The sequence below is a fragment of the Podarcis melisellensis genome (assembly GCF_964234715.1).
Source record: "Podarcis melisellensis genome assembly, chromosome: 7".
NCBI classification, from domain to species: domain Eukaryota; kingdom Metazoa; phylum Chordata; class Lepidosauria; order Squamata; family Lacertidae; genus Podarcis; species Podarcis melisellensis.
The window spans coordinates 40,207,266-40,221,093 of NC_138539.1; the positions used below are offsets into that span (position 1 = coordinate 40,207,266).

The following is a 13,828-nucleotide window of genomic DNA, read 5'->3' on the forward strand; positions in this document are numbered from 1 at the left end:
ATGTACAAAATCACCTGTGTTTCAACACTTAAATGTAGCTGCAATGGAATGGGCAATTTGGAACAGTACAAAAGCACCATGAAAGAGGCTTAAAGCCTTCCCTCTATGCCATTTTCCTGATTGAAATTATTCTCACCAAAGCTATTATTTGTCCCATCGGAAGAAACATGCAAGTACCCATGATAAATCTGTACATTTCTCCCTGTGGGTCAAGCAGCAACTTGCAACGAGGGGCAATTTTAATCAGAAAAATAGCAAGGAATGAAAGAGTGAACCACCACCCCAACAGCTAACCTTCTCCCAAATCAGAATGGTGCACAGTTGCTTTTTTATGTTTTTTAATATGGGAGCTCCTATCTGGATCCTATTCTTCACATGTAATTTAACTATGTTACACACATGTTAATTTCATTCCTTATAACTACACTTATGTATAAATATAATTTTAACTATTTTAGATTGTAGTCTCCTCAGGACAGTGATCTTTCTCTTGGCTGTTAGTAAGTCAAGTATAGTGCGCAATGGTGACACCACAAAATAATGGTACTGAAACAATATAATTCTGAACAGTTCTCTAGATCATAACAGCCGCACTAACTGGGGAAAGACTCAAATTCTCCAATAAGGTTTGGCTTCTGGGGAAACGCTGTATCCTCAAATAGAACTAGATCTCAAGCAAAAAAAAAATGGACAAGGACACACCTGCTGCTCTATAAATTGATAATCTGAAAAGACCCCACCTCAAGAAAACTTGCTACTTGATTTGGGCTGCTCATAATAGGTAAACCTTCCCCATGCCCTATACCTTGTAGAAATAGAACTTACACTGAAGGGACAGATATAAAAAGTAGACAAATTGGTGCTAATATTTTTTTTAAAAAAAACAAAAAAAATGGAAGAAAAGGAAGAGAAAGAAAAACAGGAAAAACAGCTTAACAGCCAGTAAATTTTATCTTTTAATCATGTGCAATGTAAAGTGCACTTAGGGGGCAGATCACAAGGAAAGATTTACTAGCTATGCTTGATTTTGCTATCTTATGTAATTTAGGTCTTATAGAGGTAACAGGCCATGCTAAAGACGGCTTGCCTTTAGGGTTTCTGCTCCTATACAGCCAGCACTGCTAATGGATTAAGGAAAAATACCATTAATAGGTAGATTTATAATTCATGAATCAGCAAATTAGTTTCACTTTGCTTACCTCATACATAATTGCACGCTTAGTGGAATGCTTCAGAGGCTTTTAGAAAAAAACTAACCTTATTTTAGTCACTGATGGAATTTTTCTGTAAGCCCTACAGTGATGTATGCCCCACATCATTATAACCAGTTGGACCCGTCTATTATTATAGTTTTATTACATAACACATACTTATGCATTTCATTAAGAGCATCAACAGGGCATGGCACATCAAAGAAAGGAGGGCAGCTGCCCAGGAAATTCAAAAGACACATTTTACATAAAACTACTGATAAAAGCCCTGGCCCTCATTCTTAGTCACACCATGGTTAACTTGTTTCTCGGTTTGGCTTTTGGTTTTGAAAATGTAGTCAAAATGGAACCTCATTAGAATTGGGCCTGCTGATCCAGCAGACTTTTATTGACCATCTTTTTTACTCAAATTCATTGGAGGGGAGAATCTAGTTAAAAATGAAGTCATTAGGTGCAAAAAAAAAAATTGTAAAGGCAAAGAGGGCACCATTTTTATTTACATTCATAAAAAGGCAAGTGGCTTGTGGTAAATGTGAACTTTCCTTAAAACCTAACAGCTGCCTTCCTCACCAAGTTCCCTTTCTCTTCTTGAAAAAGATACCGCATAATCCAGCTCAGAACTGTCTAACACACTTTACAAAAGCAATTTACACCAAGGATGCACAACTCTAATAATTCTGAGGTTTTTATAATTTTACTAACTCCAGAGGGCTGCATCACTATGCTAGCATCCTGTTATCACTGGAGTTTTGGAGATTTTAAAATACATTGTATTGGTTTTCATTTATAACAAACAACAGTACAGCATACACTTGAAGCCTGGAAGACAGACGAGCCCAAATAATTTTGCAGTCCTAAGAACAGAGAAGGTTGGTTTTTTAAATCAATTTTCTGTCAATCTTCACACACACACACACACACACACACACACACACACCACCACCACCACCACACACACACACACATATCCCTTGCTCTATTAATCTCCTCCTTTTCACTTCCAACTCCAGATTGCTCTACAGACTATGGGATACTGCTTAGTTCATACTTTCACTATGTTTCCAATGTAGACAAAGTGATGAGGCATTTCTTCCAACTTCACCTTTAACAGGCCTACATTAGATGTTCCTACATCGAAGGGATACATAAAATTGATGCTTGCAATTCTCAAGTGCCAGGGTGGAGGGGTTATAAGGAAGTGTTAGAGCTTGGGACCATATAGAATTCATGTTCATGTTTCACTCTACTCAAGGTATGCTTGGAATCTGAGGGCAGACTCAATTAGCTAACACGGTTCTAACAATGTTACTCAAATCACAGCATAAAGGTTGGTACAACCATCAGAAGTCTCTGAACAATGATGTTTCAGAAAAAGGTAGGTGCACTTGCCCATTTTTGCTTGCTCAACAGAACACTTCCACTCTGAAATTGCTGCCGCTAGTGTATGTCAAGCACAGCCAAAAAAGCTCTTAATGACGCTGACAGATGTTTTGGTGGGTTTTGTAACAGATGGAAACCTTTTAGAAATTTATTTTCCTTTCCCAAGAGGAAATGTCAGCAAGGTTGTGATCCAGTGTCGTGATACAAAGAAACTGAAGTCATGCTTTAACCATGAGCAACTACTGAGACAGTTCATCCTAGAGCATGAGCAATAGCTGTAGCTGCATACATTGACTGGAGGTATTTGGAGCACCAGCTGCACTTCCAGTTGTACACAGAACTGTCATTGTGATTCTGCTTCTGTCTATCCTAGTCACTGCTCTAAGACTGTTCCCATCTAGCAAAAAAAACCATTGCCCTCCCAATCCTCACTACTGGCTTGTCACTCCCTTCACAAATAAGGCCAGCTGTTACTTTTGGCTGCAACTGTATTTGGCTCTTGAGATGTATAATTATATCTTTCTCCAATTCAGATTTCGTTCCATTTTATCATCCAAAGCCAGTTCTTACCATCTGCATGAGGAGATTACTACTAGTTTCCGGCTGGATGTGCACCTACAGCTGTAAGGTTTGCACTTGAGCCAGCAATGTTTAAGTTATTGCTGCCTAAAGAACCAACAGCATTCTACTTTTATTCCATTTGGGCTTCCCAAAAGAGACAATGTGAATGGTTCATACCAAGATTTAATCAGAAGTGGTCTTTGAGCACTTTATTAGCTATAGTACAATTTAAGAGACTGAGTAGAGGATTTACAACCACTCCTGTTCTGGGCCATATAAGGGTCATTGCAATAATTTTTGTCATCCAAGATCCTCTGCCTGAGGAGATATTTCAGTGGACAGTAGAGACAGCCTGGCCAATGGACTCTTGGGGCACTTCCAGATGACCTATTTATTGGGCATTCATCCCAATTTGCTTGCAGGGAGATTAGAGAACATTGGCTATTTTATTAACATTCATTCTGATTTGTTGGTGGGCAGGTCAAAAGATGTTAAGTCAATGCAAGTGTTATCCCGCACTTTCCAGTACATTTTTCCATCGCTTTTGGGAAGTAGATTTGCTGTGCAAGAACTCCTAATCAACTACAATTGTGCATACTGAATTTGCCAGTATGTGTATGAATCCCACCCCAAAATAGTGATAGTCTGGAAGTGCCCTTGATCTCATTCATTTTATTTCCTGCCACACTGCATATTGCATGCTGTTTGCAATAGCTGAATAATCTGTTTGTAAAGCATGTCTCCATATAGTTGCATCTGCAGATACAAATGTACTTAACTGAAGCTTGTCCCTCAACATAAAATATTTTAACCTGTCTGTATTGGCATTCTGCTGGTTCTTGAAGTCACAGCTGCTTAAACAAGCATTCCCCTGATTTCCTGGCTTGAACCTCCTGTTTAATTGTTTTAATTGCTTTTTTTAATTTTTATGCTGTTTTAATGAGCTTGTTTTATTATGCATTTTAATTGTGGGTGCTTATTTTAATATTTTGATAGAAGTGTTTTATTGTGTACTTTAATTATGTATGGCTATATTTTTTTACATTGATTTTATAAAGTGTAAACCACTGAGAAGCCCTTTTGGCCATCAAGCAATAGCTAATTTAATTAATTAGGATAATATAGAATACTTAAACAAACAGTCTTAAGCCTCATATAGAGTTGCATGGGCTTAAGCACAGTTATTTAACTTGGATGAAGTGGACTTTTCTCCATACTGGAATAGGAGCATGTGGAAATGTTACCATCAGACCTAGTACTTTCAGCAAAAAGGAAAGGCAGAGAGCTGAGTATCAACATGGAAAAGGGAAGCAGCCAAGAACGAAGAAGTGGGCAAAAGCCTGTGGGGTCTGGTATTTCTTTTTAAAAAGCATTTTACTAACCTGTTCATCACCACCATATAACTCTTTCCAAATGGAAGACTGCATAGACAGCCAAAGCAAACATTCCAAAATTATTTTGGAACCTATCAAACGGTATCGGAAAAATGTATGCACTTTACAATTCAAGGTCACCACCTTTTAACTATGTTTTTGCATTGTCACGTCCAAGTCCTTTTTTCATCTCAAAAAGGAATATTGAAGAGTAGCCAACATTACTGCAGGCCCTTCAGCTTTTTTAATTTTCTTAATGGTGCCATGATTTCTGCGTACTCTGAGTTACAGCTTTTCTGTGGTAGCTGTACTGTTTCTGACCTTTTTATTATTAAAAGTCAATAATGCTGGACACAGCTTTCAACACAGAGACTAGAAAACGTTCAGACAGGGATTTGTTGGTTTTGTTTTGCTTTTCAGATATCACATTTTACTAACACAATCAGGGCTCCACATCACCAGCCCAAGGGAGGGGGGTCCTACATGCTTGCCTGTAAAGATGTACAGAGCAACCTCCTCATTCTTCACCTTACTCAGTTGCTGACCATGTGAAAAGGACAACGAACCTCTGCCCACGTGCTCCAAGGATTCTGGCAGGGCTCCAGTTTTTCTACCACAGAGCTTTCTGAAGCAGGGCAAACTGCTGCTGATTTCGACTGTGCTCCTCCACACTGCCAGTCTACTACTCAGAGACCAAAATACCAAATATGCTTTTGAGGCATTTGGTAACATCATGACGGCCAATGGCGAAACAGCATACAAGTTAGTTTATTGCATACCATTATAACTGTTAGGGAGATGGTTAGCCTTGAAACACCGCTGAAGAAAGAAGCAGCTCCAACTGCGGCAAACAACCCTGGATCAATCCATGCACTGTGTTCATCAGTCTGAACCCCCAAAATGGAAACCAGTATCAAGCCAACTATCCTGCCATATAATGCACCTGTGTACCTGCAAAGGAAAAGAAGACAGTAAAGACACTTGTCTGGGCAGATAAATGGTTTTCATTTTCTCTTGGTAACTGTGCTAGCAGAGATCTGGCACTACAGCATGACAACCTGTCTCTGAATTATAGAAGGGGATTGTCTTGCTGAAAGGGTGGGCCAGCTATGCTCTGAGAAATTGGCTGGCTTGCTTGCTTGCTTGCTTGCTTGCTTGCTTGCTTGCTTGCTTGCTTGCTTGCTTGCTTGCTTGCCAATGATGTTAGATAAAATCACAGGCAAGTAGCACAGGAGAGGGAAGCATGAAACCTTCAATGAACTAAATAAAAAAAGAGCCCCTGCTTCAGTGGGAGGTGATAGACTGGTGTTTTCCACATTTCCTGTTAAAAGACAATATGTGCCCTCCAACACTGATGTGGAACAGCAGAGCAGCATTCAACACTCTTAGACATCAAATCAATTATTTTAATTGAACTTTAAAGGTGGCATCCAATGCACTCATTCCATGAGTGCAAAAATTTACCCTGCATCCTATAGTAGCATAAAATGAATGCAATACTTACAGCATAGGTATAACCAAACCACTTGCAATGGCAGAGCCTGCTGTCAAGCAGGAAAGCAAGAAGTAGAATACAAGTGCCGTAAAAAGAGAAGCATATCCAAATTCCTCGTGAGTTCCACGTCTGAATAAGTACGTGATTCCTCTCATCCCATTCTCAGCCAAGAGAGCAGCAGCTTTAAATGAGATTGGAAAGGTGGGAGGTGAGAGAAAGAACAAACAGAAGGGCTCTAATGTCCAGATAGTTTATCAAACAGGCTTCTGTGTGGAGTTGCATCTGCACAGGTCTCAAAATTACTTTTTTCACAAAACCAATGGCTTAACTGTTCAGTCTCAATTGGCAATTGTAAACCACAATTAAGGACATGTAAGTTGTTCAGATCCATCCCTTGCTACCTTCCCTTCCCCTCTCTACTACCTTCTGTTTTTTCCATTGTCTATTATAGATTAGAAGGATGATGTGGAGGAGACCTGTCTAGATTTGCTTTTGTTTGTTAAACTCTACAGAGCACCAAGGACACTGATGCTGATGGATCATTGTGACTGTGGTTGCTGTTTTTTATGCCACATCTTCCAACTCAAGATTCATTGGGCAGATAGGCAAGGCAAGTCCTTTTAGTATTGCTGCCTATCCACCTAAGCTATCATGTCCTGTGACCAAAGTTCTAAATAGGGCTGAGCTACCAAAGTCTCTAGAAAAGTGTAGAAGAGCATAACACGGTTAAGAAGCACCTGATCTCCTTGAATGCCTCAGAAACTGTTTCTAGTTTGTTGTTCAACCCCAAGTAACAGTGAAATCAAAGACTTTGGTCAAATTGTGTTCTGGAGAGAAACAGCATAGTTGGAGAAATGCAGTTACATGAATGCTGGTCATTCCTATTCCTAGTTCTACTCCCCACCCACCCTCCTGCATACCTTCATTAAAGGATTGGTTGGAATAGTTCGCTCCATCTGGTCCAGTCTGGATTGTTCCCAGGGGACAGTTATATTCTGAAATGTGCCACGTAGGCTGGCTTATACTTGAAAAATCAAAAATAAAAGAAACAACATTGTATTCATGAGTAGAATACATACTGCAAAAGGGGGTTCAGACATACTACATGTATTGAATAACATGTGAGGCAGAGCAAGCAGACTGGGCCAGTCATCACCATCCTCGATAGACATATCTTCCTCCCAGCTCTAAATGCAACAGAGGAGCATGTAAGTGCATAGAACACCATATGCACCCAATCTGTATTCTCCCTTTCATAATCCTCACCCAATCTGTATTCTCCCTTTCATAAAGGGAAAGTACACATGTAGAGCCCCATAACAAACCAACTAAATCTAAGAAAGGTGTATTTAAGTCCTTGAAAGATCTAATATCAAAGTTCACCATCCAGCAAAGACCAGTTAGGGGTGGGACTAGCCCATGTGGACCTACAACTCCCCCTCACATGTTCTTTCAACACATGTGTGAGTATCTGAAGTCCTCAATATCTCTCCAAAATATTTATTATCCATAGAATAACTCTAGGATTGGTGCTTGTTTGGTTCTTTTTAAAGTAGTCAATGATTTGGTAAACTGTTTCACTTCTATATCTTTAAATTTGGAACTAAACTTAGTTTAGGAAGAGGAGTTAGCTTTGTGTTTATATGATTGACATCGTGCATATGTTCTGTACTTAAGCAGTTAGCCTCCATCTCTTTATTCAGAAGACAGCTCTCCTTTTTAAGCCCTTGTGTTGCAATGTGTATAATGGGGAGCAATCCGGTCACAAAAGAGCCTATAGCCCACTGATAACTCTAGATGCGAGGTCACTTATCTTTTGGGGCCAGGGGGCACATATGGAATTTTAATAAAGTGCTGTGCTAACCAGTGGGGGGTCGCACAATGGCTGTTGTAGGGGTGTGGCATAACACAAAATGGCTGCTATAGGAGAGGTGTAGGAGAGGCTAAGATAGTGCAAACAGGAATTGAGGAGGAAGAGCTAACAATATCTCATGCACTGATTTGTGAGGAAGCATTTACTGAAACCTTTCATACGTGCCATATAAAGAGGGGTGGACACACTAGTACCCACAGGTACTGTGTTATTGAAATTTACTTTAGATGCATCATTTGAGAATTACCCAAGTGGATTATTTCTGTGATTTCCTTACAACCAACTGTTTCTATGATTCCATGACATCATTCTGAAAGGTTTCTTAAATAGAAACATCAGAATAGGATGGATAGGGAGGTTGGGATGGATGGGTGGGTGGATGGATGGGTGGGTGGGTGGATGGATGGAATGTATGGATGGAAACGTTTCATTTCCTGGGCTCCCATATTCAAGCAAATTGTTGGTCTGGCACCAACAACTTATGAAGTTGCACTTAAGCTTCATGAAGGGACCAATTCTGAAAATGAAGAAGCTAGTGGCACTTATAAAGATGCCTGCATTTCTCTTTTCACTACTTACTTCTCTGGCTTAGTAGATGGTTCAAATTCTGGCAGGTTCTTGACTGGAGTACAGTGAAAGAAATATGGCAAGTAGACCGTTGCAGTAATGGTCAAAACCTATACATGTTTTTTTAAAATACGTAAGAGAGAAATGTTGAATATAAAATAAACAAATTTACCCTTATACACATCCACTCAAGTTCACATTCATATAAGAAAGGTGTATTTAAGCTCTTGAAAGGTCTAATATCAAAGTTCACAATCCAGCAATCCATGACTAGAATTCTGACTTCTTTTGTACTGGTTTTAGGATTGGAATTGTCTTCCGTTAGTTACCGGAACATTTCTTCAAGATATCTAGCATTCCAACTTGTTTACCGCTGAATCAGAAAAAAATGTCAGTTTGTCTGCAGATTGATGTTGGTTCTGATTCAGTAGTAAATAGAAGGTTTTCCCAGGGTAAGCAATGGAACAGATGAAAAGCTACTTGAACTTGTACTTAAAAAGCACAGGACAAGCAGATAACCTCTCAGACCTTTGCTTTCTAGGTATAAGACAAGCGGAAGTGTAGGTGAGCCCTAACGCTGTGCCGAATCCTCGATCGAGCTAGCCATGATTGTTGTGGTCCTGCCTTCTATTCATTAAGGCAGCAAGGGCTGAACTCACCACATCCTGGAGGTGGAGACAAGTCAGTGAAGGACAGGGGAGCATGCTATTACTGCTTTTCTTCTGTTGCTAAAGCAGGCAGGAAGCCACATTACTCCAAAGCAAGAGGCAGTTCACTGGACCCACTACCCACTCTCCCACCTTCCTACAGTAGGCAATAGGTACCTGTAATAAGTGTTCTATGTTTTAAGTATATCGCACAGGAGAATTAACAGGTACATGATGTCTGTCCACCTTCTCCTGCTGCTTGGCTAGGGAAGGAACTATGAGGAAGTTAAGGACGGTAGGTGAGTATGGTGGGTTTGATCTGTGTGCAAGAACTCTACCCAAATGCTTTTTTTGTGCCTTGACCCATATTTTTCAAGTGCATCCAAACAATAGATAATGTTGCTCATTATGCAAGGACTTGCATATTCTATAAACACTCATTTTGTCAGTAATATTTACCATGTGTGACCTACTGAGTTTTCACATGGTGGTGAGAGCAGTCAGTCAGAGGAGAAATGTGTGAGTGTATTGAAGAACAATAAGGGGAAATTCCTTAATTACAAAAGAAATTATTAAAGTCAGGCCAAGAAGCATAGATGCTGATGTGGAATCCCATGAACCTATGCTTCAAAGATCCCTGCACTCAGAATCCTTATTCATGCATCAACTGCATTTGCCAATCTCCATTCTTAAGCAAAATTCTAATGCAAGCTTTGTTGTTTTGTTTTAAACTTTTTGAAGTAATCTTTCCATGTTATTGTTTTTTCTTTGTTATTATGGTGTGTATTGTTGCATTTTTATATTGTAAACCGGCCTGTGATCTTTAAATGAAGGACAGTATAGAAATTAAATAAATGCTACTACAACTAATAATAATAATGTTCCAATAGTTAATTAAGCTAGTTGTTATAAAAAATACAGTGAAGAAATAATCTTTTATTTATTGCATGGAAGGACCTCTCATTTCATAGCCTAGAGATCAGCAGCTTCTTGGCAGGAAGGTACTCAGAGTTACCTTGTTTCTTATCTGTTTTATTTCCATATATGTGGGTCCCTAACCCCAAAGTCTCTGTTTAAATTTGTATGCATGTGATAAGATCAAAATATGTCTGAACAGCTGAACATAAATTTATGAATTATGGATATATTCCCAAACAATGTATTATGTAGCAATATCAACAATAACTGTTGTAAATTACAATCCTAACCTGATTGTTAATGACTAGACTTCTGCATAATTCAGAAAGACTGGAAAATATTGGTAGGAGATAGATTCAAGGCCTCTGAGTATCTGCTGTTATTCTGCCAGTTCTATGTGGCAACTTAGCACCTTCCATTGTTCTAGTAACCTTTATGTTTTCAGACTTAGGTCTTAATTCTAGCTACCACAGTTGTAACTTTGGAACACTTGGCAAAACACCATTAAGTACTTACAAGAACCAGCACAGATTCTAAGAGCTTAGCTGTTTTTCTGAGGGATGTTTTTGGAATTGTGTTGAAGAACCACATGCGTAATCTATTAATTCTTATATTCAGAAAAACAAAAAGAGCTCCTAAAAGTCCTCCAAGTATTCCAAGGAAAATGGCTGGAACGAAGGCCAACACACTCATGTCCAGTAAGTTCTTAACCTGCATTGAAAAAGAAAGAAACAATATGTTCTGTTAATTTTGCCATTTTAGTTGACATACAGCAGCCACTCTGTTAAAAGAGGTGTGATACAACAACTCGAAGAAGCAGAAATTAGATGTAGAAAATGCAGGTTGTACTTGTAATAGCTTATGGATCATAGCCAAGGACCTCATGCCAGATTCTTTATTTTATCTGATGCTGTCTTCTACCTTTAGTTTTGCATAGAACCAGAATAAGCTTGGAATAGGCTACTGGATAGGCTGGCCTGCTTTGTTGGATGTGCCAGTTATTATTTAAGAATCAACAGCATGTTTCCCCTTCAAATTCTAAGTTTTGCCAGTGCCTCCCAAAGAACTTGTCATACTGTATATATCCTTGAGGTTTCTCTATCAAGGAAATCTTTTCAGACATTGAGTTGTTTTAATCAATTTTATTCCTGTTGTAGTTCTTTAATTTCATAGAATCATAGAATTGTAGAGTTGGACAGGATCCCAAGGATCATCCCCTGCAATGCAGGAATCTCAACTAAAATATTCATGACAGATGGCCATCTAACCTCTGCTTAAAAACCTCCAAGCAAGGAGAGTCCACAACCTCTTGAGAGAGAATATTCTGCTGTCAAACAATTCTTACTGTCAGAATTTTCTCCATATGTTTAGTCAGAATCTCCTTTATTATAACTTGAAGCCAATTGGTTCGAGTCCTACCCTACAATGCTTGTTCCCTCTTCCATGTGACAGCCTTTGAGATAATTGAAGATGGCTATCATATATCTTCTCAGCTTCCTCTTTTCTAGGCTAAACATACCCAGCTCTTTTAACTGTTCCTCATAAAGCTTGGTTTCCAGACCCTTGATCAACTTGGTTGCCCACCTCTGCACACATTCCAGTTTGTCAACATCCCTCTTAAATTGTGGTGCCCAAAATTGGACAGTATTCCAGGTATGGTCTGGCCAAGGCATAAAGAGCGGTACTATTACTTCCCTTGATCTGGACACTATACTTCTGTTCATACAGCCTAGAAAAGCATTAGCATTTTTTGCTGCTGTATCACAATCTAGAACTCTTCTTTAATTCCATGGCAAGCTCATTGCTTCCTGATTCCTTTTACTTCCTGTATGTCCCTAAGAAGCAGGGGATCCTGAGGGGCATATTTTTAAATCTCAGAAACTGTTGTGGGCACCACAAAATACCCATTTCATAGAAAGCCACCTCCCCTAAAACAGGCAAAACACAAACCCCAAATAAGTACAGGAACAGCTAAAACTACCAAGTCTCCAAAAAGGGGGAACATTTTAAAAATGGAAGAAAGAGAGACTTGGTGGGTGCCAAGGGCAACATGGTGTTCCTATGTACCATGTTGGGGACTGTAGCCTTACAGAGACTGCTGGGTACTTTAGTACAGAAGACTACATTGTTGACCTTCTGAACGTTCTAACAGCAGATGTACATCTTCTACAGGTCTGTAAAACCAGCAGAGCCTTACTACACATTTGCACTGCTCTCCATCAAACACATGCATACCAACAGAAATAATTTTTTAAAGGATGCAAGTAATCCCATACAATCCTACTTCCCTAAAACAGAAGCACTTGCTCAATTGCTTGTATTTGCCTGCTCAGGATTGGGTTTGGGGGCCGTCATATGCCAGAAACAATTTCATATGGCTTCCAGTGGCTCCAGGAACAGATGTACTGATGAAGTGCGCAGCCAGCATATCTGGAGAGTTGTAACAGTGAATAAGCAACAGCAGTGGCATATTGGGTGTTGCACCAGATATAGGGAGCTTCCACCATATCCTATAGCAGGGGTGTGGAACCTCTTTCAGCCTGTGGGCTGCATTCCTTCTGGGCAAACTTATGTGGTTCATATGTCAACGCTGTGTGGGGCCAGAGGTAGAAAGTGGGTGGAGCGGTAATGAACATTTTAACTTTGTTACCCCGCACTGCCCTATAGCTACTTGCCTGGCATACATCCAGCAAAGAGTCGCCCCTTGATTCTGCTACATATACCTTTCTCCAAAAGAAAAAAAGAATCTGCATGATATAACTGAAGCTGAACCATAAGCTATTACAAGTGAAATATGCATTATATATAATTTATTTTTGTCTTCTAACATGTTTCTTCTAACACAGTGTGCATTGCATTTGCAGCATGAGTTCATAAGATTTATCTTGGTTGATAGTTCCTACTTGAGTACATTTCACATTTTTCTTGCTCTTTAAAACTTAAATCCAACCAAGATGAACTACACTTTGTTCTGAGTAGTAGCAAGTTGTGCTGCTTGGTCCTATGCACGCTTATTCCCAGGTTAAGTGTGCATAGTACTGCAGAATTTATAAATAATAAATTCAGACTTCCATAAAATCCTACCCTTGGAAAATCAAGGGTCTTAAGACTTCTTTACACTGCTATGTTCAGCATAAACTGAAGAAAATAAATGTTGGTTTTTTTCTTGACATAACCCACAAGCTCTCTGCTCAGAGTTTGGCTATAAAACATGAAAGCAGCCAGATTTCCCTGGAGCCCCACACTAAATGAAATGAAAGCATTTGATTATCTAGCCTAGCTGGCAGGCAAAAAATAAAACAGTGAAGCTGTGGTAGAAACCACATTGGCAACAGTTCCTCCAGGAGAGTGGGAGCCAAAATCAATTGCTCTTTTGTGAAATATCCTAAATAAACTTATAAAGGACTATAAACTGTAACTCAAGGCGGAAATCATTATAATCCACTGTATTGTTCGGTATGGCAATTGTGGCAAAGTGGCTTTTCTTCATGTTGAGTAAAAACTTCCTCAAAGGAAGATGTTCCATAAACCCAACCAGGTGCCACTACCAACAAGTACCTGTTCCTGATCATAGATGCACAAGTGGTATATGCACAATGTAAGCCACAATCCTGTATCTATTCTGTTGTTTCCTGTAAAATGCTGCATTTTTGACGTGTTTTCACCCAAACCAGTTTTAATCCAAACTGAGGAGGGGGAGGCCTAGTTGAGTTTTAAACTGGTAATGTGTACACAGCCCCAAAATGAGCTAACTAGGGCTTTAAATACCCTTGAAAATGTGTTTTCTTGCAAGACGCTTTCCA

The 13,828-nt window shown here is 39.4% G+C and overlaps 1 protein-coding gene across 1 annotated transcript in view; it reads right to left on the minus strand.

Annotated features, from left to right (window-relative positions):
- Positions 1–13,828, minus strand: part of LOC309374595 (chloride channel protein C-like) — a 67,579-nt gene that overhangs the window by 35,499 nt on the left and 18,252 nt on the right. Inside the window, exons 7-11 of the mRNA XM_081919658.1 lie at positions 10,542–10,736; positions 8,473–8,570; positions 6,941–7,044; positions 6,030–6,201; positions 5,305–5,476 (exon numbers count right to left, since the gene is read on the minus strand). Of these exons, the coding sequence (XP_081775784.1) occupies positions 5,305–5,476; positions 6,030–6,201; positions 6,941–7,044; positions 8,473–8,570; positions 10,542–10,736 (741 nt within the window). The remainder of the gene's footprint in view (positions 1–5,304; positions 5,477–6,029; positions 6,202–6,940; positions 7,045–8,472; positions 8,571–10,541; positions 10,737–13,828) is intronic.